Raw genomic sequence first — 27,770 nt, forward strand, 5'->3', positions numbered from 1 at the left:
TAGGACAAAATGGTGAGGAAGTATGTTCTATGGCCAAGTTACAGTATTTGTCACGCGGCAGGAATGACAAAGTGAGCTATGTGAGATGGTATGGGAAATTCCAAGATGAAACTTCAGAACATGTGTTACCTCAGTAGCAAAGGAAGCAACTCAGATTTCTGCAAGCTATTCAAAGAGGAGTAGCAATTTATAAAAATAGACAGAACCAAGTCATTACACAGCCATGTTCATTTGTTTCATTTTGCCTTTAACTTTTAAGGCTTGCTTTTGGAAACATTAAAAAAAATTAAGTCTTGCTACATACTTAACAAAGTCACTCATATAAACCAAAGTATAGTCGGAGAAGTCTGACCTCCATCTGCCCCATTCCTTCCTTCCCCTAGAGGTAATCAGTTTTTGTTTGTTTAAATAAAACAAAATTTTTGTTTTATTTTTTTTTAATTTTGTTTCCATTTTCCTAAAACATAAAGATATATTCATATCTTCCTCCCCCCTCTGGTTAAGTGGTAGTATATAACCTTCAGCTTTGCCTCCTTGCCTTTTATTCACTGGCAATCATGCCATAGCACTCTATAGACATATTTCTCATTTGCTTTTACAGCTGCGTAGTATTCCAATATGTGAGTGGATCCTCATTTATTTGACCATTCTGATGGACTTTAGGATTGTTTCCACTCTTATGCTATTACAAATAGTGTTCATTGAACAACCCTATGTATATATCTTTTTGTATTTTTGCTAGTGTATCTTTAGGTTAGATTCTTAGTCATGGAATTTCTGTATTGACAAGTGCACGTATATGAAATTTTGCTAGATATTGCCAAATTTCTCTCTCCATGGATTGTACCAGTTTTGTATTCCCACTAGCAAAATGTGAATGCCTGTTTCCTCACTACCTTGTCAACACATTACGTTGTCAAACTTAGATTTTTGCCCATCTAATAGTTGAGAAATAGTATCTCACTATAGTTTTAATTTGTATTTCCTTTGTCATAACTATGATTTAACATCTTTTCATATGGCTCTTTCAAGGGCTGTTAAATAGAGCCCTTTATTTTCGTTTCTTTGTGCCTCCTCTGTTCTCTTCCCCTACTTTTGTCTAGATCTTCTCTTTCTTTTTTCTCTAATATCCTTGTCTGGACAGTTTGAATTCTACTCCCAGAATTCCCTCTCAGAGAAAGCATTTTCTATATTTCACCTAACGTTTTTTGAAATTACTAATTCAGTTGTTGAATAGCTATGGGATTCTTGGCAAAACTATCCTCTGATATTTTCATCTATGCGTTGTAAATGAAAAATAATCTTTTTTTTTTACACTTAGAAATAATTTCAGTCAGTTCTCAGTCCTATCAGCAGAATCTGACTCATTTAATCACTCCCTCCTTCTTGAAACACACTCCATCGACTTCCAAGATACTGCACTCACCTGTTTTCTTCCTAATTAACTTGCCTCTCCTCTCAGGCTCCTTCAGTGTTTCTTCCTCATCCCAAAATTTTGGCGAACCCCAGAACTCAGATTTCAGACCTCTTCTCCTCTTGTCTAAACTCACTCCCTAAGTGACTTTGTACTAGCTCATGAATTTAAATATATCAACAACTCCCAGATTTTATATCTCCAGCCTGGACCTCTACTATGTAGTCAAAATCTGTACATCTAACTGCTTCCTTATCAATTCCTGTGGATGTCCCAAAGGCATCTCCAACTTAACTTACCCAAAACAACACTGATATTCTCCCCAAACCTGCTTCTCCTACAGTTTTTCCAATCTCAGGTAATGACAGTTCTATTTTTCTAGTAGCTCAGGGAGAAATTCTTTCTCCACTCTCTAATCCACCTACCCCTGGGTTCAGTCCTGTGGCTACAACTGGCAGCTCAGCTGGAATGGCTGGACCGACTCAGATTGCTGGCCCTCTCTCCACATGGTCTTCTCTCAGACTTCTTTGGATCTGGTCTCCTCAGGAGTCCTAGAGGGCAAGCCCCAACATACAAGCATTTTAAAATCTCTTTTTGACTCACACTTTCTGTCGTATTAATGTATTATTTGAGCTCAGTGTCTTTACCACTGGGGCAAGTTCAAGGGTGAAGAACCAGCCCATACAAATGTGTGTGTGCATGGCCAAATGACTGTGCTAAGCCCAGCTGCCAGGAGATTTCTCAGTTTGGCAGTTACTTATTCATTCCTCATTCATAATCCACAAACTTTAGCAAAGCTGCAGTTAGCTGGCATTTTGTGGGGCCTGGTGATGTGACCACAACACTCAGCTTTTCCTCCCCAGTGATGGGATGATTTCTCTGCTATTTTGTTTGTTTTCTTTCTAAGCCAAATATCCCCAGGATTTTCTTTCAGGTTTCTTTTGCAGCTAAACCCTCAAATGCTCCCAGCTTTGGAGATTAGAAGGACTCTCTATGCACCTAGTTCTCTACTGTTTTGTAACTTGTACTTGTCCAGATCTTTTCATTCTTTTGTTAGTTCTGTTTCTTAAGTTCTCTGATCCTTTCATTTATGTTTTTTCTTTACTTAATCCCTTCCTCTGCTTTCCATGGGTTATTTTGATGTCTTTTTTCTAACTATATGAGTTGAATGCTTAATTCATTTATTTTCATTCTTTCTTTCTTAGTAATAAATATGTACGAGCTACTAAATTTCTTTCCAAGTACAGCACTGTCTACCTATTAAATCCCCCATCCACTCACCCAGCTCAGATTCACTGGGGAGCAAGATTTCCCTTACCACCTCACTCTGAAATAATTTCTATCTTTTAAATTGAAAGCAGTTTTGGGCCACTCATTAGGTAACTTCTGAGGAGGATGGAACTGTGTTCATTTTCACAGAGCCTTCTCTCTGCCTTAGCATAGTGACCTTCCACAAAGAAACGATAATAATAGTGGATGACTTTAATGTAATATTGAACACCTACCCTGTAGCTGGCATTACACACATTATTTTAACAACTCCATACTAATCTTCCATGCCCATTTTACAGAGGAAATAGGTAGGAAATTTTTTGTCTTGTGTTTCTATTCCTGGAACATGACAAACATTCCACGTTAGGGCCTTTTCCCCTTGAATTTGTCCCTCTCCCTCCACCTTCCCATTCAGTGCTAAGGGCAAATGGCATTTCTTCAAAGCTTTACTGACCACCCAATCTAAGACAGCCTCCCTCTACACATTGTATTTTATTTTGTTCATAGTACTATCTCAAATTACCTTGCTAATTTATCTGTTTCCTTGTTATGACCTGCTTCCACCACTAGACTTTCAAATCCAAGGAGCAGGAATTTTACTGAATAAATATTTATGGCATCAGTGCAAACAGTGGAGCCTGAGGAGGAGCCAGTACTTTTAGGCTCGGCTGCGTAAAAGCAACAGTTCCTTTTGAATCCGAAAGTGTGCTCCTGGGAAGTAAGAGACACCCCTCAACAGACCTGTGACTTAGAGCACCTCACTTATTTTCAACTGGGATTCCTCTTCTGTGAAATGAGGAGGAAGGCCCTTTTGGTTCATTGCCACCCACTGGGACTCTACCTAGATAAACGTACCTTAACGGCCTGCGTGAGAAAGCAAGGGAGCAGGAAAAGTCGCTCAGCAGCAGAGGAGGAGAGGGAAAGGGAGGGGAGGGAACTGCGGGCTTGGGAGGAGGAGATGGGGACCTCTGACGACCCAGGGAGCCGAGGGGCACGGGTGGTGGCGAGGGGGCAGCAAGTGGGAGCCGCGCGGAGGACGGCGCTGGGGTTGGTAGAAGCCCCGGGAGGGCGCGGTCGATCCGCTGGGACTGGGCAGGACGGGGCGGGGCACTGACAGGTGCGAGGTGTGGATCTGAGGGAAGTGGGGGGCATTCAGGGGTCACGGAGGTGGGCCCCGAGAGGCGGAGGAAAGCAAAGGGGATGCGGGGGGAGCTGGCGGGTGGGGAGGAGGCGCGGAGGGCCGCGGGCTGTGTGGGGCGGCCGAGGCGCTCACAAGGGTCGCTGCTGGAGTGCCGCGGGGGCGCGGCTTGCGCGGGCCGGGCGGGGCCAGGCGTGGGGGAGGTGGGGTTCCCGGGTCGCCAGGGGCAGGGGCGGGCGCGGCAGCCCGGCGGGGCGTGGGTGGGGCTGGCCGGGAGGCTGTCGCCTCACTTCCGGGAGCGCCTGGGCGCGGAGGCCGTAGGTTTCTCGCAGCGCTGCCAGCCGGCCGGCCCCGGCCTGCGGAGCGGGTGGGCGCGCAGCCAGGCCGAAGCCCCACTGTCCGCGCGGCCCCGGCCTCTCTCGGTGGCCATGGGGGCGTCTGCGCGGCTAGTGCGCGCAGCTATCATGGGGGCGCCGGGCTCCGGCAAGGGCACCGTGTCCTCGCGCATCACCAAACACTTCGAGCTGAAGCACCTCTCCAGCGGGGACCTGCTCCGAGACAATATGCTTCGGGGCACAGGTGGGAGCCCGGGCGGGAGGGGTGGCTGTGCGCAGTCGTCCCGGTGGGGATTTGTGGGCGGAGGGACCGGGGCTTGGGAAGTGGGTCCCAGGAATGCGGGAGGGGTGCGGGCGCAGCATCTCCCAATTGCCGCCCGGGGCGTTGGGGAAGTCCTCGAGCTGCTGAGCTACTGTTCCCCGAAACCTCTGGCCTCTGTGGATAGCTTCAGGTGGGTTATTGAGGGAAGGCACTAGGAAGTTAGGACACATTCGAAGCTCAAAGGTTAAAGAAAACCACATGGCTTTGAGAGGTATGGCCAGCCCCAGTCGCAGTTGCTCCTAAGGGTCCATGATCTGTGTGTGGCTTATTCTCTGCCTGCCCTTGCGCTTGGAGAACTGTTAGAGCTCTCTTTCTTTTTCTTTTCTTTTTTGTTTTATAACTTTATTTATTTATTTTTGGCTCTGTTGGGTTTTCGTTGCTGCGCACTGGTTTTCTCTAGTTGTGGAGAGCGGGACTACTCTTTGTTGTGCTCGGGCTTCTCATTGCAGTGGCTTCTCTTGTGGAGCACCGGCTCTAGGTGCGCGGGCTTCAGTAGTTGCAGCGTGTGGGCTCAGTAGTTGTGGCTCGCGGGCTCTAGAGCGCAGGCTCAGTAGTTGTGGCGCACAGGCTTAGTTCCTCTGCGGAATGTGGGATATTCCCGGACCAGGGCTTGAACCCCTGTCCCCTGCATTGGCAGGTGGATTCTTAACCACTGCGCCACCAGGGAAGCCCAGCGCTTTCTTTTTTAACTTTTTGTTTGTTTGTTAAACGCTATGGAATTTTCTGGTTTTGACCTTTCCCCCATAATCTGAAGGCCAAGTATTATTTACCCTCGTTGCTGTCACAAAATTGTCTTAGATCTTTATACCAGAAAGCTGTTCTTGTGCATGGTTATCTGAATGATTGTTTTGTTTCTCATGCCAAAAAAATTCTTGCAACTCAGCACAAAATCTAGTCAACAAACTGTACACTTTACAATGGGTGGATTTTATCTTAATGTAAATTATATCTCAAGAAAGCTGTTTTCCAAAAGTAACAGCAAGGTGAGTTTTTTTTTTTTCTCTCTCAAAAGTGTTGACCTTTACTTTCCAAAACAAAGTCATTTTGAAGCTCCTTTTAAAAATTAGGACTAACCCCTTGCACAAGGTAAAAAAGGATTGGAAACAGGATGGAAGTACATAATATTAAAAGTAAAACTCTCTCTTATTCCCTGCCTCAGTCTCATTCTTCAGAGGGGAGCAGTGTCATGTGCTTGCTTTTGGAAATCTGTATTTGTGTATAAGCACATACAGGGTATATGTATATCCCTTGTTTTTATGCAATATGTAATCCTACTAAATATGTGTTCTGCACCAGTGTGTTTTCAGTATATCTAGGATATTTTTCCACACGAAAACACAGAAATCCATTTCATTATTTAACATTTGTATAGGTATCTATTTGCTGGATCTGCCATGGTTTATTTAACCGATCCCCTATTGATGGGTTATATAGGTTATTTCTAGGTGGGTTTTTTTGTTTGTTTGTTTCAGAATACTGATATTCAAATGAAAAAACTGTTTTTAGCTTGTCTTGTGGAGTTCTTTGGTTTATCACCTCATCTGGTGAATTACTACTTTTATTTTTCTCTTCTAACATCGATCTTTTAAAAAATCGTAAAGTATTAAACTTCAGAAGGTTAAATTGTTTGGCTCACTTCGTAGTGTTTTGTTTTGTTTTTTTTTTGTTTTTTTTTTTTGCAGTACGCGGGCCTCTCACTGTTGTGGCCTCTCCCGTTGCGGAGCACAGGCTCGGGACGCGCAGGCCCAGCGGCCATGGCTCACGGGCCCAGCCGCTCCGCGGCATGTGGGATCCCCTCAGACCGGGGCACGAACCCACGCCCCCTGCATCAGCAGGCGGACTCCCAACCACCGCGCCACCAGGGAAGCCCTAAAAGCACTTTTGTCAGAAACTAGATTAATTCTCTGTAGCCCTTTCTCTTGGCATATATAAAAGAGAACTGTATTTACATGTTGGTCAGGCCCTCTTTCTGTACTTCATAGCTGCTCAAACAATAAGTTGTTTCCAGTTAGTTCGGATATGAGGTGTGGTTGGTTTGAGTAGTCTTATAAGAATGACCAGATGTTAAAAGGAGATATAGAATTAAAAATGGTTTTTTGTATAATACAAGCACCATCTCTCTGATTAATGTTTCTGTGTTTTAGAATTTCTGATTATTATCCTTAAAATCAAAAGCTGGTTTTAACCCTTCCTATTCCCTTTTAACCTTCCTTTTCTGTTTTTATTTGTGAATAACTTTATAGAAAATCAGTTTATTGGGCCTCCCTGGTGGCGCAAGTGGTTGAGAGTCCGCCTGCCGATGCAGGGGATACGGGTTCGTGCCCCGGTCTGGGAGGATCCCATATGCCGCGGAGCGGCTGGGCCCGTGAGCCATGGCCGCTGAGCCTGCGCGTCCGGAGCCTGCGCGTCCGGAGCCTGTGCTCGGCAACGGGGGAGGCCACAACAGTGAGAGGCCCGCATACCGCAAAAAAAAAAAAAAAAAAAAAAGAAAAAAAGAAAATCAGTTTATTTTGAATGATTTACTTTTAAACTAGCTTTTTATGTTTTGTAGGTGTGGAAGCTCCCAAATTTGTTAATTTTTTGAATAAAAAAGGAAATGGTTTTTTAAATGAGGAGTCTATTTAGATACAATATTAAATTATAGGCAATCAAGGGAATAAAAATTTACTAAATGTCCAAAGAATATGCTAGACAAAAGTCCTTGCGTAATTTTAAGAGGGAGTAAAACTTGAAATGTAATAAACCAACTGCTTAGACTATGACGTAGAGAGTTGAATCATTTTTATTTTTCTTTTAAATGGAAGCATTACAGGCTTCAGATTTTAATAACTATTGTAAGTGTTTAATGATATAGAAAGTTGTTAGTGATATGAAAATGATTATTAGACTATGCATGGGACTATCTACTCATAAAACAAAATATTTGGAGGTTTTTATATTATCAGTTTTGATGATAATTATTCCTGAGTAGTGTTGGTTTTATGAGTGGCTTTTTTTTCTTTTGTTTTGCTTACGAGGTATTTTTCATCTTTAATTGCTTTTTTTTTTTTTTTTTTGGCTGTGTTGGGTCTTCGTTGCTGTGTGCGGGCTTTCTCTAGTTGCGGCGAGTGGGGGCTACTCTTTGTTGCGGTGCGTGGGCTTCTCATTGCAGTGGCTTGTCCATTTGCGGAGCATGGGCTCTAGGTGTGCGGGCTTCAGTAGTTGCAGCATGCAAGCTCAGTAGTTGTGGCATGCGGGCCCTAGAGCATGCAGGCTTCAGTAGTTGTGGTGCGCGAGCTTAGTTGCTCCACGGCATGTGGGATCTTTCCGGGCCAGGGTTTGAACTTGTGTCCCTTGCATTGGCAGGCGGATTCTTAACCACTGTGCCACCAGGGAAGTCCTTTTTTTAAAAAAAATCTTTATTGCGATATAATTCACATTACATAAAATTAACCCTCTTAAACTATGAATCAGTGTTTTTTTTTAAATTACATTCAGAGTTGTGCAACCATTACCACAATCAATTTTAAAACATTTTTATCACCCCAAAAAGACACCCTATTCCCATTAGTAATCACTCTCCATTTTCCCCCAATGCTCCCAGCCCTGGACAACCACTGATCTTCCTTCTGTCTCTCTAGATTTGCCTACTCTGAGCATTTCGTATAAATGGTGTGATGTAATACTTGGTTTTTTGGGTCTGGCTTTTTCCACTTAGCATGTTTTCAAAGTTCATACACTTTGGGACTTCCCTGGTGGCGCAGTGGTTAAGAATCCACCTGCCAATGCAGGGGACACAGTTTCGAGCCCTGGTCCGGGAAGATCCCACATGCTGTGGAGCAACTAAGCCCATGTGCCACAACTACTGAGCCTGCGTGCCACAACTACTGAGACCGCGTGCCACAACTACTTGAGCCTGCGTGCCTAGAGCCTGTGCTCCACAACAAAGAGAAGCCACAGCAATGAGAAGCACACGCACCGCAATGAAGAGTAGTCCCTGCTTGCCGCTACTGGAGAAAGCCCGCGCACAGCAACAAAGACCCAACGCAGCCAAAAAAAAAAAAAAAAAGTTCATACACTTTGCAACATGTATCAGTACTTCACTTCTTTTTATGGCTAAACAATAAAATTTTGTATGGATATTCCACATTTTATTTACCCACTTGTCATTTGATGAAGATTTGGGTTGTTTTCGCTTTTTGGCTATTGTGAATAATGTTGCTGTGAACATTCACATATAAGTTTTCGTGTGAACTTACGTTTTTATTTCTCTTGAAAAAATATACCTGAGTTGAATTGCTGCGTCATGTAGTAACTCTGTTTAAACCTTTGAAAAACTGCCACACTGTTTTCCAAATTGCCTATACCATTTATAATCCTACAAGCAATATACGAGGGTTTCAATTTCTCAACATTCTTGCCAACACTTACGTCTCTTTTTTTTTGTTATGTCTTTTTGATTACAGCCATCCTGGTGAGTATGAAGTGATATCTCATTGTGGTTTCCATTTGTTATTTCCCTAATGACTAACGATGTTGAGCATCTTTCTATGTGCTTCTTGGCCATTCGTATATCTGTTTTTTTGTATTCAGATCCTTTGCCCGTTTAAAAAAATGGATTTCCTTTTTAAATGCTGAGTCGTAAGAATTCTTTAGATAGTCTAGATAAAAGTTCCTTATTAGGTATATGATTTACAGGAATGTTCTCACATTCAGTGGATTGGATTATCACTTTGGTGATGGTGTTCTTTGAAGCATAAAAGTTTTAAATTTTAATGAAGTCCAGTTAAGAGTTTTGTAGTTTTAGCTCTTACATTTAGGTCTGTGATATACATATTGAGTTAATTTTTTAATATGGTGTTAGGTAGAGGCCCACCTAACCTAACCTGTTCTTTTGTGTATGGATATTCAGTTGTCCCAGCACCACTTGTTGAGAAGACTATTTCTTCCCCCATTGAATTGGCTTGGTATCCTTGTTGAAAATCAGTTGACGGTAAATGTGAGGGGTTATTTCTCGGCTCTCATTTCTGTTCCATGTGTTCACACAAAAACTTATATATGAATATTCATAGCAACATGATGTCTATCCTTACGTCAGTACAGTCTTTTGAAATCCGAAGTGTGTGTCCTCCAACTTGGTTCTTCTTTTTCAAGATTGTTTTCAGCTATTCTGGATACCTTGCATTTCCATATGAATTTTACAGTCATTTTGTCAATTTCTACAAAGACACCAGCTGGGATTTTGATAGGATTGCATTGAATCTGTAGATCATTTTCAAGGAGTCTTGCCATCTTAATATTAACTTTTCTAATCCACGAATATAAGCTATCTTTCCATTTAGTTAGGTCTTCTTTAATCTCTTTCAACAATGTTGTGGTTTTCAGATTACCAGTTTTGTGCTTTTTTAAAAAAGTATATTGCTAAGTTTTTTTATTCTTTTTGATACAGTTGTAAATGGAATTTTCTTAATTTCATTTTCATATTCATTTTTGTATACTTATCTTGTACCTTGCAACTTTGCTGAACTCATTTATTAGTTCTAATAGTTTTTTAGTAGATTCCTTAGGATTTTCTAAATACAAGATCATGTCACCTGGAAATAGAGATAATTTTACTTCTTCCTTTCTGGATGCCTTTTGTTCTTTTTCTGGACTCATTGCTCTGGCTACAGTCTCTGGTACAGTGTTGAAATGACAAGAACAGATCATCTTTTCTTAAGGCTAGTCTTATACTTAATATAAAATTAAATACTTTATTAGTTAATCCCATCATCTCAATCCATTTGTTGCCATTAGTTGAGGGCTTGGCCTGAAGAGTGAGAGGGGAGGGGAGGGACCAATACTAGTTTTAGGGACTCAGCCCTGGAGAATTACGATTTTCCTCAGTACTGAGTTTGAGCTCTATGTCCCCCAGAGCAGTGGTCAAAACACTGATAACAGAGAGGTGCACACATATTAAGTATGTGGACCTTTCCAAGAGGGTATTTTAGAGAGTCCTGGGCGCTCTCAGAACCCAGGACCTCTTCCAGATGCTGTTTATAAACCCAAGCAGTACACCTGTCAAATGGCAGCCAATTTCCATGTAGTTAATGTGCTTAGTTAGAAATCTAAAGTTTCATCAATTTGACAATTTAGGATATGTTCTGAAGTCAGTATGTCAATCCATACCAAGAATTATGAAAACAGTCATAAACTTAAAAAAAAAATTTTTATTGGAGTATGGTTGCTTCACAATGTTGTGTTAGTTTCTGCTATACAGCAAAGTGAATCAGTTATATGTATACATATATCTCCTCTTTTTTAGATTTCCTTCCCATTTAGGTCACCACAGAGCACTGAGTAGAGTTCCCTGTGCTATACAGTAGGCTCTCATTAGTTATCTATTTTATACATAGTAGTGTATATATATGTCAATCCCAGTCTCCCAATTCATCCCACCCCCTCTCCCCCCTTGGTATCCATGAAAACAGTCATAAACTTTGACTGTTTAATCTCTGAATCCTGAGAATTTATCCACCAGAAATAACTCAGAAGCACCCCCCCAAAAAAAAGAAAGAAAAAAAGAGTGCTAAGATCTTTAAAAGCAGAAGTGGTAGGGAAAAATCAAGACTAATTTAAAAATTTAAATGTCTAACAGTATATATTGCCATGATAGAGTATATATTTTTAAATTTTTTTTTAGAGTTTTTTTTTTTTGATGTAGACTTTTTTTTGGCTGCGTTGGGTCTTCATTGCTGCACGTGGGCTTTCTCTAGTTGTGGCGAACAGGGGCTACTCTTCGTTGCTGTGCTCAGGCTTCTCATTGTGGTGGCTTCTCTTGTTGCGGAGCACGGGCTGTAGGGCGTGCAGGTTTCAGTAGTTGAGGCACGCAGGCTTCAGTAGTTGTGGCGCGCGGGCTCTAGTGCGCAGGCTCAGTAGTTGTGGCGCATGAGCTTAGTTGCTCCGCGGCATGTGGGATCTTCCCGGACCAGGGCTCGAACCCGTGTCCCCTGCATTGGCAGGCGGATTCTTAACCAGTGTGCCACCAGGGAAGTCCAAAAGAGTATATTTTTATCAAACATAGATATATACTGATGGAGTATTAGTTACCACAAGTGACTAAATGACTGTATAAAATCTATGAAAAATATTTACAAAATGATGCTAAGTGAAAAAAGAACACAAAACTATAAGTACACAGGTTTTTACAGTGGCATTAAAAATTCTGAATGTGTGTAAATAGTTTGGTAAGAGATGATGAGGGAATGAAAATACTGTTGTGTAAGAATGACATACAATTATAGGTAATATATAAAAGTTGTTCATAAATTCTTTTCAGGTATTTCATTAATAAAAATATAATATGATCACAGTGCTAATCTGGTCAAAAACTGAATTGTGACAGCAGCATCTCTTTTAAAGGATTAGAAAAATCTCTATAGTAACATGATGGCCGGCACTTAAATTGAGCCACTTAAAAATAATGACTATTTCAGTTTCTTATTTAAAAAGAAAATAATTTGTTAGTATATATATTTTTCCCATAGAAAATTTAGAAAAACACAGAAAAGTGAAAATGTTTAAAAAAAAAAAGAAAAGATAACAATTCTGTCACAGAGATGACTACTGCTAACATATTGGTTTATAGCTTTCCATTATTTTTATGTAATGGAGATTTTGAAATAGGCTTAGATTATTTTGTAATCTGTTTTTATCACAAAAGTTGATGATGCACAGTTTCAAATGACTGTGTTATCCAGGGGGCTTCTTTAGGTAACCAATTTCCTAGAGAACTAGAATGGGGTAGAATAGATGCACTGGCTGACTTGCCTTTTTTCCCGCTTCTGCTATAGAAATTGGTGTGTTAGCCAAGACGTTCATTGACCAAGGGAAACTCATCCCAGACGATGTCATGACTCGGTTGGCTCTTCATGAGCTGAAAAATCTCACCCAATATAACTGGCTATTGGATGGTAAGTGGAATATTGAGAATATTTCAGCTGCCCAAAAGGATGCGTGCAGACAGGAGAGTGAGGATTTCATGCGCTACAAACATGGATGGTGGGCAGGGGGCCTGAATGCTGCCACTCCCCACCCTGGGGCCTTGGGGGCCAGTCATCTTCTCTGGCCTGCTTCTTTTTTTAAATGCAAAGAGGGAAGTGGACTGCATGATTTCTAAGCTCCTTCAGATATGACTTTTTGTTCCTTCCCCGCTTTTTGAGAATATTTAGGATAAGGGAGGATCACAAAAGGAAGAAGGAAGGCTGGAGAGTAACTTACAGTCAGCTGTAAACATTCCCCAGCCAGAGGTGTGGCGGGATCCTTGAGGATATGTTGATTTTTAGTTTCTAGAGAGAGGTGTTTATTATAAGGAATTCGCTTACACAGTTATGGAGGTGGACAAGTCCTAAGATCTTCAAAGCGAGTCAGGTACCTGGAGACCCAGGAGAGCCGGGGGTGTGATGGTGTAGTTCCAGTCTGAAGGCAGATGAGACCCAGGAAGAGGTGATGTTTGAGTTTGAGTTCAAAGGCAGGGAAAAGCCATGTCCCAGTTGCAAGGCAGTCAGGCAGGAGGAATTCCCCTTTATCTTCTGGGTAGGCCAGCAACTTTATTCTATCCAGGCCTATCATCATTAGGGATAGCAATCTTCTTTACTCAGTCAACTGATTTAAGTGTTAATCTCACACCAAAAGACACCCTCACAGACACACCCAAAATACTGTTTGACCAAATATCTGAGCAACCTGTGGTCTGGACAAGTTGACACATAAAATTAACTATCACGGCTGCCCTACAACTACAACAAGGTTGTCATCAGCCTTCCTGGTGTTATTGCTTTTGTTCAGATTGCTCAATATTAACTTTCTTCCTTCTCCCCTTTCTCCCCATGGCTCTTTCTTCCTTTGTTCATTTTTAATTTACTTTGTAAAGGTTTTCCAAGAACACTTCCACAGGCAGAAGCCCTGGGTAGATTTTATCAGATAGACACAGTGATTAATCTGAATGTACCCTTTGAGGTCATCAAGCAACGCCTCACTGCTCGCTGGATCCATCCAGGCAGCGGCCGTGTCTACAACATCGAATTCAACCCTCCCAAAACCATGGTGAGTATTTGGGGGGGGAACTGACTTGGCCTTCCACGTAGCCAACTGTCTCCAGTCCTCTTGCACTCACGGATGACCTTGGATACCCTTGGATGACTAGAACTACTGAGGGCATGTTCTCAGGTTACTTGGTATAGTCAACTGGTCTAGTCCAGTCAGCTTTGTAGTAAAGGCATCCGCAGGAGCAACGGGGGTTTGTTATTCCTTCAAAAGCATGTATTGATTTCCTACTCTGTGCCAGGGAGTGTGTTAGAAATTGGGGCAGTAGGGATTAACGACACCTTGGGTTATTTAGGGCTTGCAGTTGAGATTCCCAGTCTGTAGCTGAATCTTTTTAAATATAATATATATTATAATATATAACATAAATATAATATATAATGTAAAATTATCTAGAGGCTGCTTAGAAAACCTTTTGCTCTAAAGAGAAGGTGATTGACACTGTGGAAATGATCGTGGGGTCTCATGGCTCTGTGTTGCAACGACCTGGATTTGGATTTGATTCTGTTTATTTAAAAACACATTTTTGTTTGGTGCTTGCATAGATGTCTGTTTAAAAATCAGTTAACTACCTATAAAAATATCCTTCAAAAATATGATATTTGATGCCAGCATCTTCTAACTCCCATTTAGGGCATTGATGATCTGACTGGGGAGCCTCTCATTCAGCGTGAGGATGATAGACCAGAGACGGTTGTCAAGAGACTGAAGGCTTACGAAGCCCAAACAGAGCCCGTCCTGGAATACTACCGGTGAGTTGGTCACTCTTCACAACTTCTCTTGTATGATGGATCACTAAATCATTTTCTGATTATCCATGCTTTATAGCCAAAATGCTAAAATACCAGAAGATCCAACTCAAATTGGTTTAAATAATAAAGGAAATTTATTTGCTTGTGTAACAGAGAAGTCCAGAAGGTAGTTTGGGCTTCATTTGCCCCTAGGTTTGATCAGAATTTTGCTCTTCTCTCTGTTTTGTATTGGCTCTGTCTTTAGGCTTCCTGCATAGTTATACAGGAACAGCCACAGCATTCTCTTTATGAAAGGCTGAGGGGTCGCCTTCCCCGCAGTGAACAAAAGCCTTATATTGAACCAACTTGAACAGCCACTGTGGTCAGGGAATGCTTTGTATTCTAGGCCTAGGTTACTGCCCATTCCTGAACCAGTCACTGGGATGGGAGAGATTACACTCATTGGTCCACACCCAGAGCAGGGAGTGGGTCAGTCTCACCCAAACTCTGTTGTCTAGTGGAGGGAGAGGCTGGAATGAATGCCGGGGAGGCAAACCTAATGGTGCCCACTCCCTGTGACAATAGAGGACACTACGGCACAGAAGACTCTCAAAGGATATAATCCTCAGATCATTTATTTGCCAGTCTTTAGAAGTTTATATTCAAACAGTTTTGTTAACTCTTAAGGGAAGTCATATCCCACCACAAATATGGGAACTCTACTGAATTAATAATTGACTCAGGCTAAGAAACAATTCCGTTTCTTTACTCAGCCTTCCCCTCTCCTAACAGAGGATTGATTACATTCACTTTCCTTTCATTCATTCACTTACTGAAAAATGACTCAGCATTAGGACAGGACAGTGCTGTGGTTAGAGCACAGACTCTGGAGCCAGAGTGCCTAAGTTCAAATCCCAGCTCACCATTTATTAACTTGACCTTAACCTCTTGCTTAACCTCTGTTTTCTCCACTGTAAAAGGGGGATGAGACAAGAGGGTTGAAAGATGGAGTTAATATGTGTAACTCTTAGAATTGTGTCTGACACACATTAAGCACTATATGATTATTAGCTATTATTTTTTTTTAAGACAAAAGGTATTTTATTCAAAAAACGCCAAGTATAAAAAAAAAATTAAGATCTCTTTTATTCCCCTGTACAGTATTTCACTCAGATAAAACCAGCAGGCTACATGCTGCTCAAAACACAGCCCCAGAGAGGATCCGGAAGGCACACCATCCAGAACTGCTTTTCATAAATCTATCCTATATACACAAGTCAGCAATGCCCCTCCCCCATCACCCACGGACCCCATGCCCACTTGGGTAAGCAGGCGAGGGGGCCTGCAGCAGTCAGGGAGCTGCAGCAGCTGTCCTGCCTGAGTCCTGTCACCCTATGAACAAACAGAGCAAGCATTGCAGCCTTCCCCAAAAGGTCCCCAAGTCAGAGGAGGAAAGGAGAAAAGAAAACTATGGCGGCAGCTGTGGAAGCTTGGAGCAGGAAGGGAACCAAATAAATAAATAAATAAATAAATAACATTGACCTCCAGGTTAGAATGCGCATCTTTCCAAGAAAAAAAAAAAAAAAACCCAAAACAAAACAAAACAAACAGGTAAAATAATTTAAAGGCAAAATTAAAAAAGAATTAGATCAACTACAACCCTTTTGTACACTACCATGCCAACTGTACACACATTTACAGTTTTTCTGTTGATTTGCATTGTTTGTGCATTTGTGTGTGTGTGAGGTCTTGGCTTAGAAACAGTTAAGTAAAAACCAAAAAGGAAGACCAGTTCACTTGGGAGTTTTACTAAAGGAGGTGGAAAAAGGGCAGGTGGCTCAGCATTTGGCCCTGTAGCCTCTTCAGTGGCACCTTTCATATGAAGGATGGGGGGAAGGGGTGGGGGAGAAACAGAGGGAACCAAACCCAGGCAGATTTTTGGAGAAGCAGCAGGTAAAAGAGGCAAGTTCAAGTATTTCTCCCAGCACAGCCGGAGTCCCCACAGAAGGCACTCAGAAGAGTCGGAAGAGGTGACAGGGACTTAAAATGGTGCTAGTCCTATCCCACCCCAACCCGATTTCCCCCTACCCGACCCATCACGGCATTCAGCAGAACTCTTGATGAAGGGAACAGTTCCATGGCTGGATTCTGATCCACTCCCACCCCACCCGCCACCCCTGGGATTTTGCAAAGTCCAGCAATGCTGGACACCGATGAGAAGGAGAGCTTCTATGGGAGGAGTTGAGGCCTAGGACGGCTGGAGTGGAGTCTCTTCCTCCCTTTGGGAGGCAGCCTCCAGGGCCTGGGGTCTGGAATGAGTTGTAAATGTTGTTTCTGTATCAAGCACTGTCCTGCTTGGAGAGAAGTGTCACTGGTACTTGGGAAGCTGGAAACAGACACTTCCCCTCCCTTGAGCATCTGACAGAGAGGGGAGAACCTGCCCAAGAAGCTATTTGCTGGGCCCTGGCTACAGGCTGTGGAGATGGATCTCAGCAGTTTCCTGGGGCAGGAGGACATCTTGCATCCATGGATGGTTCTGGATTTCTTCGAAGGATGGCCGATCTGATGGTCTCAGGGCCAAGCACCATCTAATGAGATGTTGACACTCTGAAGACACCCTCTGCCTGAAGAAAACTTGGCCCCTGATGATCTCCTCATCGTGCTCAAAGGGAATATCTCCACAGACCATATCGTACAGCAGGATCCCCAGAGACCAGACGGCTACCGACCTGTCATGGTAGCGATGGTAGCGGATCCACTCTGGAGGACTATACACTCGGGTCCCATCGAAGTCCGTGTAGACGGTGTCCTTGAGCAGCGCCCCCGACCCGAAGTCGATGAGCTTGAGCTCGCCACGATTGAGGTCGATAAGGATGTTCTCGTCCTTGATGTCGCGGTGAAGCACCCCGCAGTTGTGGCAGTGCCGCACGGCCTCCAGCACCTGCCAGAAGAAGCTGCAGGCCAGCTCCTCCTGCAGGGCCCCCCTTTCTGTGATAAAGTCGAAGAGGTCTTGCACCGGCTCGGGCCTCTCCAGGATCAGGACGAAACTGTCGGGCCTCTCGAACCAGTCCAGGAGCCTAATGATGCTAGAGAAGCCCGAGCTCACCTTCTTCAGCAGAACCACTTCCATGGGCACTCGGGTGCCATTAGGCAGCTCTCCCCAGTCTGAAATGCGGTCCTTCTCTACGTGTTTGATGGCCACCGGCAAGTTGTCAGCAACACGGATGCCTGAGTAGACCGAGCCGAAGCCGCCACTGCCCAGGAGCGGGCCCACCTGGTACTGTGACTCCAGGGGCTCCTTCTCCTTGCCGGGCGCCAGCTTGGTGGCGTGCAGGTCGTTGCAGGGCGCGGCGCACAGGTGGACAAGAGAGTTGATTTTGGACAAGAGCATCCCAACCTCCAGGATGTCGGCGTAGGGACGGTGTCTGGAGGAGCTGCAGCAGGAGCTGGGGCTGGGGTTGTGCCGGTGGCTGTGCCTACGGCTGGGGCTGAGGCTGCGGGTGGCCTTGCGGCTGCGGCTGGCACGGAAGGCCGAGGGCGAGTCGGAGGAAGACTGGGGGCGCTGCCGGGGCTGGCGGCTGACGGACACGCCAGCGGGGTCAGGCAGCACAGAGGGCGGAGGGGTGGGCGGCTCGTGGGGATTGTGCCGCAGCGCCACGGCACAGGGAGCTTGTAGCTGCTGCTGCTGCTGCTGCTGCCGCTGCCGGTCCCGCCGCCGCCACCGCCGCTGCCGCCAAGTCCTCTCGGGCCTCCTCCGCCACCGCGGCCGCTCAGCTATTATTGTTGTTGTAATGGGGTAACTATGCAGTGAATTCTGAAGTAGTCGTCTCCAAATTATTTTAGTAGTTATTTCTGGAGGGTGAAATTACAAGGGAGTAGCTGTTACTATAATTTTGTGATTGATTATATAAAGAGCCTGGCTCTGCAGATTACCAGCTGTGTGGCCCTGGGCAAGGTGTTTCAACTTCTGTGCCACAAATTCTTCATTTGTAAAATCAGAGCAGTATTAAATAGTACCCACTTTATAGGGTTGTTAAGGGAGTGAAGTGAGAGAGCCCCTGTAAAGACTTATAGTAGTCCTGGCACTGTTAAATCACTCAGTGGTAACGATTATAATTTACTCGGTTGACACTGTGCTAGCTAGTTCCCTGGTCCACCCAGATAATTAGACCCAGTCCCTGCCAGCCCCAAAGAAACTCACCTTCTTTATGAGGCAAAGTGCTGGGTAAACAATATTCATCATACAATGTGATATGTGCTTATGTGAATCAGAGACCTAATTCACCCTAGCTTAAGCAAAAGGGAAATTTATTGGTCATGTAACTAAAGGGTCCAGAGGTAGATGGTTTGGGTCCAGGTGTTCAAACAGTGTCATCAGGCCTCAGTCACTCCATTTCCTTATGTTGGCTTCAGTCTCAGGTGGGCTCTCCCTGTGTGAGCCCCTCAACATTCCAGCTCACCTCCTACCAGTTTATCTACCCCAGCAGAAAAGAGAGCCTCTTTGCCTGCAAAAGTCCTGGAGTTGGCACTAACTAGCTCTGATTATGTCCATAGTTGAGCCTGGGAAGTAGGGACAGTACCATCTGAATCTCACAGACTGAGTTTGGTGAAAAATTGTTTCCCTAAAAGGCATTTGTTATTCATTCAAAGGTAACCAGAAGAAGGGAGAACACATTGTTGCTGAGCAGGTAACAACACTGTGAGGCTATTAACAGAGGTAGTAACAGAAAGCAGTGGAAATACAGTGGCTGTAAGGATTAGTTCTGTAAAATGTGGGAAGGGAATTTGGGGAAGACTGTAGAGATGAAGTGTATGGCCCGGGTCCCCATCTAGTAGGTACCCTAGTCTTTCTCAGCTTCTGGCTTTTGCTACCTCTTGCCATCAATCAAAGCATTTCCGTCTAAGCTCCTGCACATAGAACTAGGACTAGACTTAACCAACAATTAAGAGTGGTATTTGCAGCAGCCTTAGTGAGAGTCTGCATTGTTATTTTAAAATACCGACAGTTGTATTGTTGCTCTTAAAACTCTTCTCAGCTGTGGGACATCTGATAGTGTAATTAAGTCTGTGTTTACAAGCAACATGATGCTCTTGCTTTTTAGAGGACCAATAGCTGAAGCTGGCTCCATTTTATTATGTAGAAATTAAGGTGACACATGTTCGTCCAAGGTATACACCTTTAGGACTGAATAGGTGCCTATAGTTGTTCTTCAGTAATTAACCCACTTCTGACATTGGCTTGACTTTAAGGTGGCTCTTCAAGAGGCTTACAACAGTTAAGAAGCTTGTTCTCTTGAAAGTTTTACAAGATGTCTGTGAATTTAGAAGCAGGAGGGCTTTGAGCAGATATTTCTTACCAAGAAAACAGTGGGAATTATTTAACTTAGTCTTAACTGGCAAATCTTATGAGGTATCCAGAAAGGAATGCTTTTGTTCCCAGTGAAGCATCTTAAAATCTAGCGAAAAGGTTGCAGAAGTATGACAGATCCTGTTTTTAGAAAGTAATAAACCAGAGTTCTTCATTTGCTCTTCTGCAGCCTTTAAGCCAGTGTGTATATGAGTACCTGGAACAGGAGGGTAAATAGGAGGAATGCCAGAATCTCTGGGCAGGAATCTGTTTTGAAAAGCAGCCCCTGGATTCTGATGCTTCTCACCACTGAACCCCTAGGAAACTGGAGTGAATAGACTTTGGCCACTGGCCTGGTAACAAGCCAGACAAATCTGCCTGGGGAGAAATGGAGAAACCCAATAGGAAACACAATAAAAACAACGTTTTAAAATTCCCTTTTCCCTAAAATGCCGAAGGAGAGCATACAGAAAAAATAAACCAAGTGAAAGAAGGAAGGATAATCAAGTATTAGAAAGCTGTCTTGCAAAGGGGTAAGTAGACAAAGAAAGCCAAGGATGTTCTGGTGTTTGGCAGGACCTACTACCATTTTGGTGATTTAGGTTATTGCTTTACATCCCTAACACATAGTTTTATCAGTAAAATAAGGAAACTTGAGCTTTAAAGAGGATTAAATGAATTATTAGCACTTAGCACATGCTCAAAAAATGATAGATCCATCTTAAAAGTGACCATTTGTGTTAGCCAGAGCGCACAACTGAAACCAAAATCTAGGTTTTCCAACACCCACCCAAGTGCCTTTCTCTTTTGATCACACAGACCTATACTTACTGACACCCTTAAATCTACACTATCATCTTTTAAGAATAATTTTGAAAAGCTCATTAGGAGAACTCAGACCTGTGGGGTTTTTTTCTTTCATTTTTTAAAAATTGAAGTACAATTGACTTACAATATTATATTAGTTTCAGATGTACAACATAGTGATTCAATATTTTTTATTAGAAAATGATCACAATAAGTCTAGTTACTGTCACCATACAGTTATTACAATATTATTGACTATATTCCCTATGATGTATATTACATCCTCACCAACACTTGTTGTTGTTTTTTTGATAAAAGCCATTTTGATAGGTGTGAGATGATATCTCATTTTGCTTTTGATTTGCATTTCCCTGATGATTAGTGATGGTGAACATCTTTTCATGTGTCTGTTGGCCATCTATATGTCTTTGGAAAAATGTCTGTTCAGGTCCTCTGCCCATTTTTTAATCAGATTGTTTATTTTTTTGATGTTGAGTTGTATAAGTTCTTTGTATATTTTGGAATTAACCCCTTATCAGATAAATCATTTCCAAATATCTTATCCCATTCAGTAGGCTGCCTTTTCGTTTTGTCGATAGTTTCCTTGGCTGTGCAAAACCTTTTTAGTTTGATGTAGCCCCATTTGTTTATTTTTGTTTTTGCTTCCCTTGCCTGAGGAGACAGATCCAAAAAAATATATTGCTAAAACTGATTTCAAAGAGCATACTCCTTCTGTTTTCTTCTAGGAGCCTTATGGCTTCAGGTCTTACATTTAAGTCTTTAATCCTTCAACACTGCAACAAAAAAGAATAAAATACCTAGGAATAAACCTACCTAAGGAGGTAAAAGACCTGTACTCAGAAAACTATAAGACACTGATGAAAGAAATCAAAGATGACACAAACAGATGGAGAAATATACCATGTTCTTGGATTGGAAGAATCAATATTGTGAAAATGACTCTACTACCCAAAGTAATCTACAGATTCAATGCAATCCCTATCAAATTGCCAGTGGCATTTTTTACAAAACTAGAACAAAAAATCTTAAAATTTGTATGGAAACACAAAAGATCCTGAATAGCCAAAGCAGTCTTGAGGGAAAAAAACAGAGCTGGAGGAATCAGACTCCCTGACTTCAGACTATACTACAAAGCTACAGTAATCAAGACAATATGGTACTGGCACAAAAACAGAAATATAGATCAATGGAACAGGATAGAAAGCCCAGAGAAAAACCCATGCACCTATGGTCAACTAATGTATGACAAAGGAGGCAAAGATGTACAATGGAGCTGGACAGCTACATATAAAAGAATGAAATTAGAACACTCCCTAACACCATACACAAAAATAAACTCAAAATGGATTAGGGACCTAAATGTAAGACCAGACACTATAAAACTCTTAGAGGAAAACATAGGAAGAACACTCTTTGACATAAATCACAGCAAGATCTTTTTTAATTCACCTCCGAGAGTAATGGAAATAAAAACAAAAATAAACAAGTGGGACCTAATGAAACTTAAAAGCTTTTGCAAAGCAAAGGAAACTACAAACAAGACGAAAAGACACCCCTCAGAATGGGAGAAAATATTTGCAAAGGAATCAACGGACAAAGGATTAATCTCCAAAATATATAAACAGCTCATGCAGCTCAATATTAAAAAAACAAACAACCCAATCAAAAAATGGGCAGAGACCTAAATAGACATTTCTCCAAAGAAGAGATACAGATAGCCAAGAAGCACATGAAAAGCTGCTCAACATCACTAATTATTAGAGAAATGCAAATCTAAACTACAGTGAGGTTATCACCTCACACCAGTTAGAATGGGCATCATCAGAAAATCTACAAACAACTAATGCTGGAGAGGGTGTGGAGAAAAGGGAACCCTCTTGCACTGTTGTTGGTAGGAATGTAAATTGATACAGCCACTATGGAGAACAGTATGGAGGTTCTTTAAAAAACTAAAAACAATTACCATATGACCCAGCAATCCCACTACTGGGCATATACCCAGAGAAAACCATAATTCAAAAAGACACATGCACTCCAGTGTTCATTGCAGCACTGTTTACAACAGCCAGGTCATAGAAGCAACCTCAGTGCTCATCAACAGACGAATGGATAAAGAAGATGTGGTACATATATACAATGGAATATTACTCAGCCATAAAAAGGAATGAAATTGCATCATTTGTAGAGACGTGGATGGATCTAGAGACTGTCATACAGAGTGAAGTAAGTCAGAAAAACAAATATCGTATATTAATGCATATATGTGGAACCTAGAAAAATGGTACAGATGAACTGGTTTGCAGGGCAGAAATAGAGACACAGATGTAGAGAACAAACGTATGGACACCAAGGGGGGAAAGTGGTGGGGGTGGTGATGGTGGTGGGATAAGTTGGGAGATTGGGATTGACGTGTATACATTAATATGTATAAAATAGATAATAAGAACCTGCTGTATAAAAAAATAAAATTTATATATTAAAAAAATGTAACAATTCTATATATTAATTTTGTATCCTACTTTACTGAATTCATTTATTAGCTCTAACAGTGTTTTGGTGGTATCTTTAGGATTTTCTATATATAGAATCACGTCATCTGCAAAATGAGTTTTAGTTCTTCCTTTCCAATTTGGATTCCTTCCCCCCACCCCTTGTTTGATTGCTGTGGCTAGGACTTCCAATACTATGTTAAATAAAAACGGTGAGAGTGGGCATCCTTGTTTCTGATCTTAGAGGAAATGCTTTCAGCTTTTTACCATTGAGTATGATGTTGACTGTAGGTTTGTCATATATGGCCTTAATTACATTGAGGTATGTTCCCTCCATACCCATTTTGTTGAGAATTTTTAGTGTATCACATTGATTTGTAGGTATTGAACCAAACTTGCATCCCTGGGATAAATCCCACTTCATCATGGCATATAATCCTTACTGTTGAATTTGGCTTGTTAATATTTTGTTGAGGATTTTTGCATCTGTGTTCATCGGTGATATTGGCCTGTGATTTTTTTTTATGCTGTCAGACCTGTCTTTTGTTTTTCATCCTTAGGAAAAAAGGGGTGTTGGAAACATTCTCCGGAACAGAAACCAACAAGATCTGGCCATATGTATATGCTTTCCTACAAACAAAAGTTCCACAAATAAACCAGAAAGCATCAGTTACTCCTTGAGGAAAAGTGCATATAACTAGTAAGATGAGCAGAAGCTCCTTGTCTGTGCATTTAGAAGTTCATTGTCCTAAGACTCTTGCATGTATAAATTCTTTGAAAATTGTGTTTTATTTCTGCTGTTTTTATTCTGGAAATTAAGGATGTGCCAAATGAGTCAGATGTGAAGGTTCATCTTTTGAAATGTCTATTGTGTTTTATCCAGTTATCTTCTATGGATGCACAATTAAAAAACATCAGAGATGTCTAAACTTTTGAAAATTACTGAGCATAATTAAAAGAGCAGTTGGTAATCTAAGTTTTGTTCAGAAGAGGAGTGGTTGATAAAGCTTATTTTTCTTGAAAAGTAAAAAGAGAAAAAAATTCCATGTCACTTGTGCAAAGTGTCTTATCAGAGGCTTTTGTGTAGACTGACGCTAAAAAAGAGATCTCTAGCACTGTGGTACAGTTTGTAGGACACTGTGTCTAGAGAATTCCAGAAAAAAAGCAACGGGATTTACAGATTAGTTGCAGAATGCAAATTCACTGCTGCCTTTTACTGACCTAAAAAAAATAGACTGCCAGATATTTCTCCAGCAACATGGTTTATTCGAGATCAGCAGATAATTGCAATTTGGGGTCTGCAACCATGGTGAGCCATGTGCAAGTCCTCCTCACAGCAAGGGAAGGAGAATGCTTTTATAGAGGGAAAAGGAAGTTGGGAGGGCTATAGTAAACAAAGAGTCCGTGGCTTTTCATTGGCTGAGCCCTTGCCAGGAAACGAGAGTCTCTTCTTCTGTTGGGCTCTACTATCTTCACAAGTCATGAGAGCTCCCCCTTCTGGTCTCCTGACTCTAATTGAGGTGTCTATTATTTTTTTACACTTTACACTAGCAAACTTATAGTAGTCATATATGCTATATTTTGTTGTTAAACATACTTTCAGTTTACTCCAGATTTTCAATTTGCTATAAAAATGTATCAATTAGCATATAGGAAAATATATTTTTCTATGACTTATTTTCTTTTGAAAATAGTTGTGTACTGAGGGATATGATTTGTTAGAAATTGACATCATAAGTTCTTGCAAAAGCACCAAAGTTGAATTTTCAATAGAATATGTAATTAAACTCTTATGTTTTCAGGTGTTACTCAGGTTAAGAAATGTGTGCTTTAGGATCTACTTGCCAGTTTCTCTTTTTGATCCAAATGTATGATCTGCCTTGATGAGTAACAAATTAAAGAAAGAGAAAGTGAGAGAGACAGAAAGAAAGAAAGAAAGAAGCATAAGAGAAAACCCATGGCACTACGTAAAATAAGCATACTTTTTCATTAGGAAATTAATCATGTTTGCCTGGGGAAAATTCCCTTGACATAAATAACAATCATGATTAGTAAAGGTGTAGCAGTTAAAAGGATTTACATGACATGTTAAAAAAAAAAACAGGAAACTGATTGATTTTGCTTGGAAGAGTTCTTTATTCCTAATCAAAGAAGTTGACACCTGCTAGTGTTAACTGCTATCCTACCTTAATGGGGAAGAATTCTGCCAGTGAATGTAATCTGAGCAGCCATTTTAAAATGAAAATGATTTGATTCCTTAGTGGGGCAATGGGATGCGTGTTTACACGGTGGCCTGTTAGGAAGAGCAGGGCAATGAGAGGTGAAGGAGAAATCCGACAATATCTTCAGTCTCTTACTTGGTGCTAGATGAAATGAAACAAGTCATCGTATAACCAGTTATTAACTGCCTTTGAAAATTTGGCCCATTTATTCTAGGCACTGAAAATACAAATGCCAGCAAGCGATTCTTACATATCTTGTGGGGGAAAAAAACTTACTTTTCTTAGATTTTTAAAAATTCAATATTGATCTTTCAAAAATGTACCAAGGCTTTAAAAAAGTATTATGGTAAACATTTCATCCTTCACAAAACTTCCTTTAATGCCTTATTTGAATGTTAATATTATGTGCATTCTAAAAATGTTGGGAACTACTAAACTTATGAATTATCAAACATACATTCATATCAGTGTATTAGAATTAAATGAAAATTTAGAACTGTGGATATTACTTTGTCTTTGGTAATTCACGGGGCCCACTCCATCTCACCTTCCCTTCTGCTACCCTGATGTCTCATTTGCTTCTGAATTAGTGTCTGCTTTCTAAATAATAATTGTCTTAAAACAGTACTGTTTTAGGTACATAGGCTGGTTTCATTTTACACTTTATCTCCTGCCATAGTACTGCAGCCATACTGGCCTTCTTGACACCTTCAGGAGATTTGGAAATCAAAAAGAGGGACAGAAGAACATAGCTATGAAAATTAAGACCCTTCTTCCTGTGATCATTCCCTCCCCACTCCCAAAACAACCCAAAGTTTTGCACATACATCCATTACTTTGGGAAACGCCTGCACTATTACAAAAATAATTTGTTTTCTGCTATAATAACTATCATTATGATTTATGTGTCACATGAAAATATGTCTGGAGTTGAATGCCATGGCCAGAAGCTACTATGCCTTAGTTAAAAGCTAATAAGACTTCAACCCATTACCTTATTTTCTAGAGTACCACAAGTTATTTTGGTACACATTTCATAAGCAGAATGTGCTGTGGGAAATGCAAAGTGGCAGTTAGTACCATCCAGAAATCTTATTTAATTCCATTTGAAATAGTTCAGATTTCTAAACCCTACCCCACAGCTGCTTCCCCTCCAGCTATTTACAATGGTATTTGAGCAAAATACTTTGGACATTCATACTTTGTGACAAAACTTACCTATGTTAACAACAAATCATGGTAATTACAGACCTCAGATTATATTAAATTGCTGTAATACTGTAACCAACAGCAATAAATTTGTATTTTAAAACATGTTTATGTTGTCTTTTCATTAACAGGAGAAAATATTCCAAGACACTGGTAAACTGCAGAAACAGCCTTCCTATCTTTGCACTTCAAGATTCTGATTTTAGAAGTTATAAAAATTTTAAACACAGAATAGTCTAGCTGTGTTTAAAGCTTCTGGTGAAAGCCCATATGCTTTGTAGAGTCCACACCCAGCTCTAGCTTTTTTTTTTTTTCTTTAGCTCACTAATGATCACGTTTTTCCATACAGCATTGAGTAAAAAGTTAAACTGTTGTGCATGTCAAATTGCACGACAAAGTGTAAATCAGTCTGGTGATGTCATATTTTACCAAAGGACTCTAGTGTTTGAAGAGTAAATAGCATGACAAATCATGCCTTTTAAAGAAACAAGTGAAATATGAGAATTTTAAAAAATCATTTTCATACTTAGAAAAGGTCAAACCTTAAATCTAATTCTTCAAGCCTTATGAGAATGGTTTCAACTTCATTATTAGATGGTAAGCAATTCATAATCAACTTTTATTCATCTTTGTACCCTCCCATTAGCTTACATAGTAAGCAAGCAAATAAATACTTATTAGATGAGTCAGCTTCTTAGAAGACCTATGAAATAGTACGTACATGTCCATTACAGATGGGAAATGAATGCATAGACTTTTTAAATGCATATGATATAGTAGCAATGAAATGAAAAGCCTGGCCCTCAACTGAGACAAGTACATTTCTGTCCCACGTCAATTTAAGAACTGAAATACATGACTGACTTTGAGAACAGTAAACTGACATCTTTTCATTTTTCTCTGAAAATATGCCAAGATTAACTTCAGGATCACTTTGCCTAAACCCACAATGTTTTCATCCTGTAAGAGAATCTACTTACTAAACTATATTCATGTTCTTTGGGCACCATCTAATTAGTTCACTTTTAAAAGGGTAATAGGAATGCCAGGCAGACAGAAGTCCCAACTTTCCTAGAGAGAAGTTACAGGAGGTTGTGAGGTTTTAGGCAATATTTGAAAGAGCCCACTAATGGTACAATTGGATGAGAATGTTACTCGTCTATCTCTCCTAGAGAATAATCTTAAATCAGTATTATTTCCACCACCATTAATAAAATGACACTGAGTTAACAGGGAATAGTGAAAACTATTTTAAAAAAATCTTTTATTGGAAGATTAATTTTATCAAATGAAATAATCTCTGATGGACACTTTGATGTCAAAGATGTTTCACTTATTTGTTTGGACTTTCCATGGTTTGTATAGTTTGGAGAAAATTGTCCAACATGAAATATAAATTA

At 41.1% G+C, this 27,770-nt stretch overlaps 2 protein-coding genes across 2 annotated transcripts; one reads left to right on the plus strand and one right to left on the minus strand.

The window, feature by feature from the left end:
• The first annotated feature begins 4,100 nt into the window (after nt 1-4,100).
• AK3 (adenylate kinase 3) lies at nt 4,101-26,477 on the plus strand. The gene is made up of 5 exons (XM_060102223.1): nt 4,101-4,403; nt 12,293-12,412; nt 13,372-13,544; nt 14,178-14,296; nt 23,500-26,477. Exons 1-5 carry the CDS (start codon nt 4,253-4,255, stop codon nt 23,618-23,620), a joined length of 684 nt encoding a protein of 227 aa, XP_059958206.1. The 5' UTR covers nt 4,101-4,252; the 3' UTR covers nt 23,621-26,477.
• Nucleotides 15,869-17,766, minus strand: LOC132492564 (serine/threonine-protein kinase pim-1-like). The gene has a single exon (XM_060102222.1). The coding sequence runs from the start codon at nt 17,664-17,666 to the stop codon at nt 16,743-16,745; it is 924 nt and encodes a 307-aa protein (XP_059958205.1). The 5' UTR covers nt 17,667-17,766; the 3' UTR covers nt 15,869-16,742.
• Nucleotides 26,478-27,770: the final 1,293 nt, after the last annotated feature.

Source organism: Mesoplodon densirostris, chromosome 6, assembly GCF_025265405.1.
Source record: "Mesoplodon densirostris isolate mMesDen1 chromosome 6, mMesDen1 primary haplotype, whole genome shotgun sequence".
NCBI lineage: Eukaryota > Metazoa > Chordata > Mammalia > Artiodactyla > Ziphiidae > Mesoplodon > Mesoplodon densirostris.

Excerpts from the sequence above, each read along its gene's own strand:
- AK3 (XM_060102223.1), top strand. The coding sequence starts at position 4,253 with ATGGGGGCGTCTGCGCGGCTAGTGCGCGCAGCTATCATGGGGGCGCCG. Across the intron at positions 12,413-13,371 it reads ATATAACTGGCTATTGGATG|GTTTTCCAAGAACACTTCCA; the intron begins GTAAGTGGAATA and ends TACTTTGTAAAG. Across the intron at positions 13,545-14,177 it reads TCAACCCTCCCAAAACCATG|GGCATTGATGATCTGACTGG; the intron begins GTGAGTATTTGG and ends ACTCCCATTTAG.
- LOC132492564 (XM_060102222.1), bottom strand. The coding sequence starts at position 17,666 with ATGCTCTTGTCCAAAATCAACTCTCTTGTCCACCTGTGCGCCGCGCCC.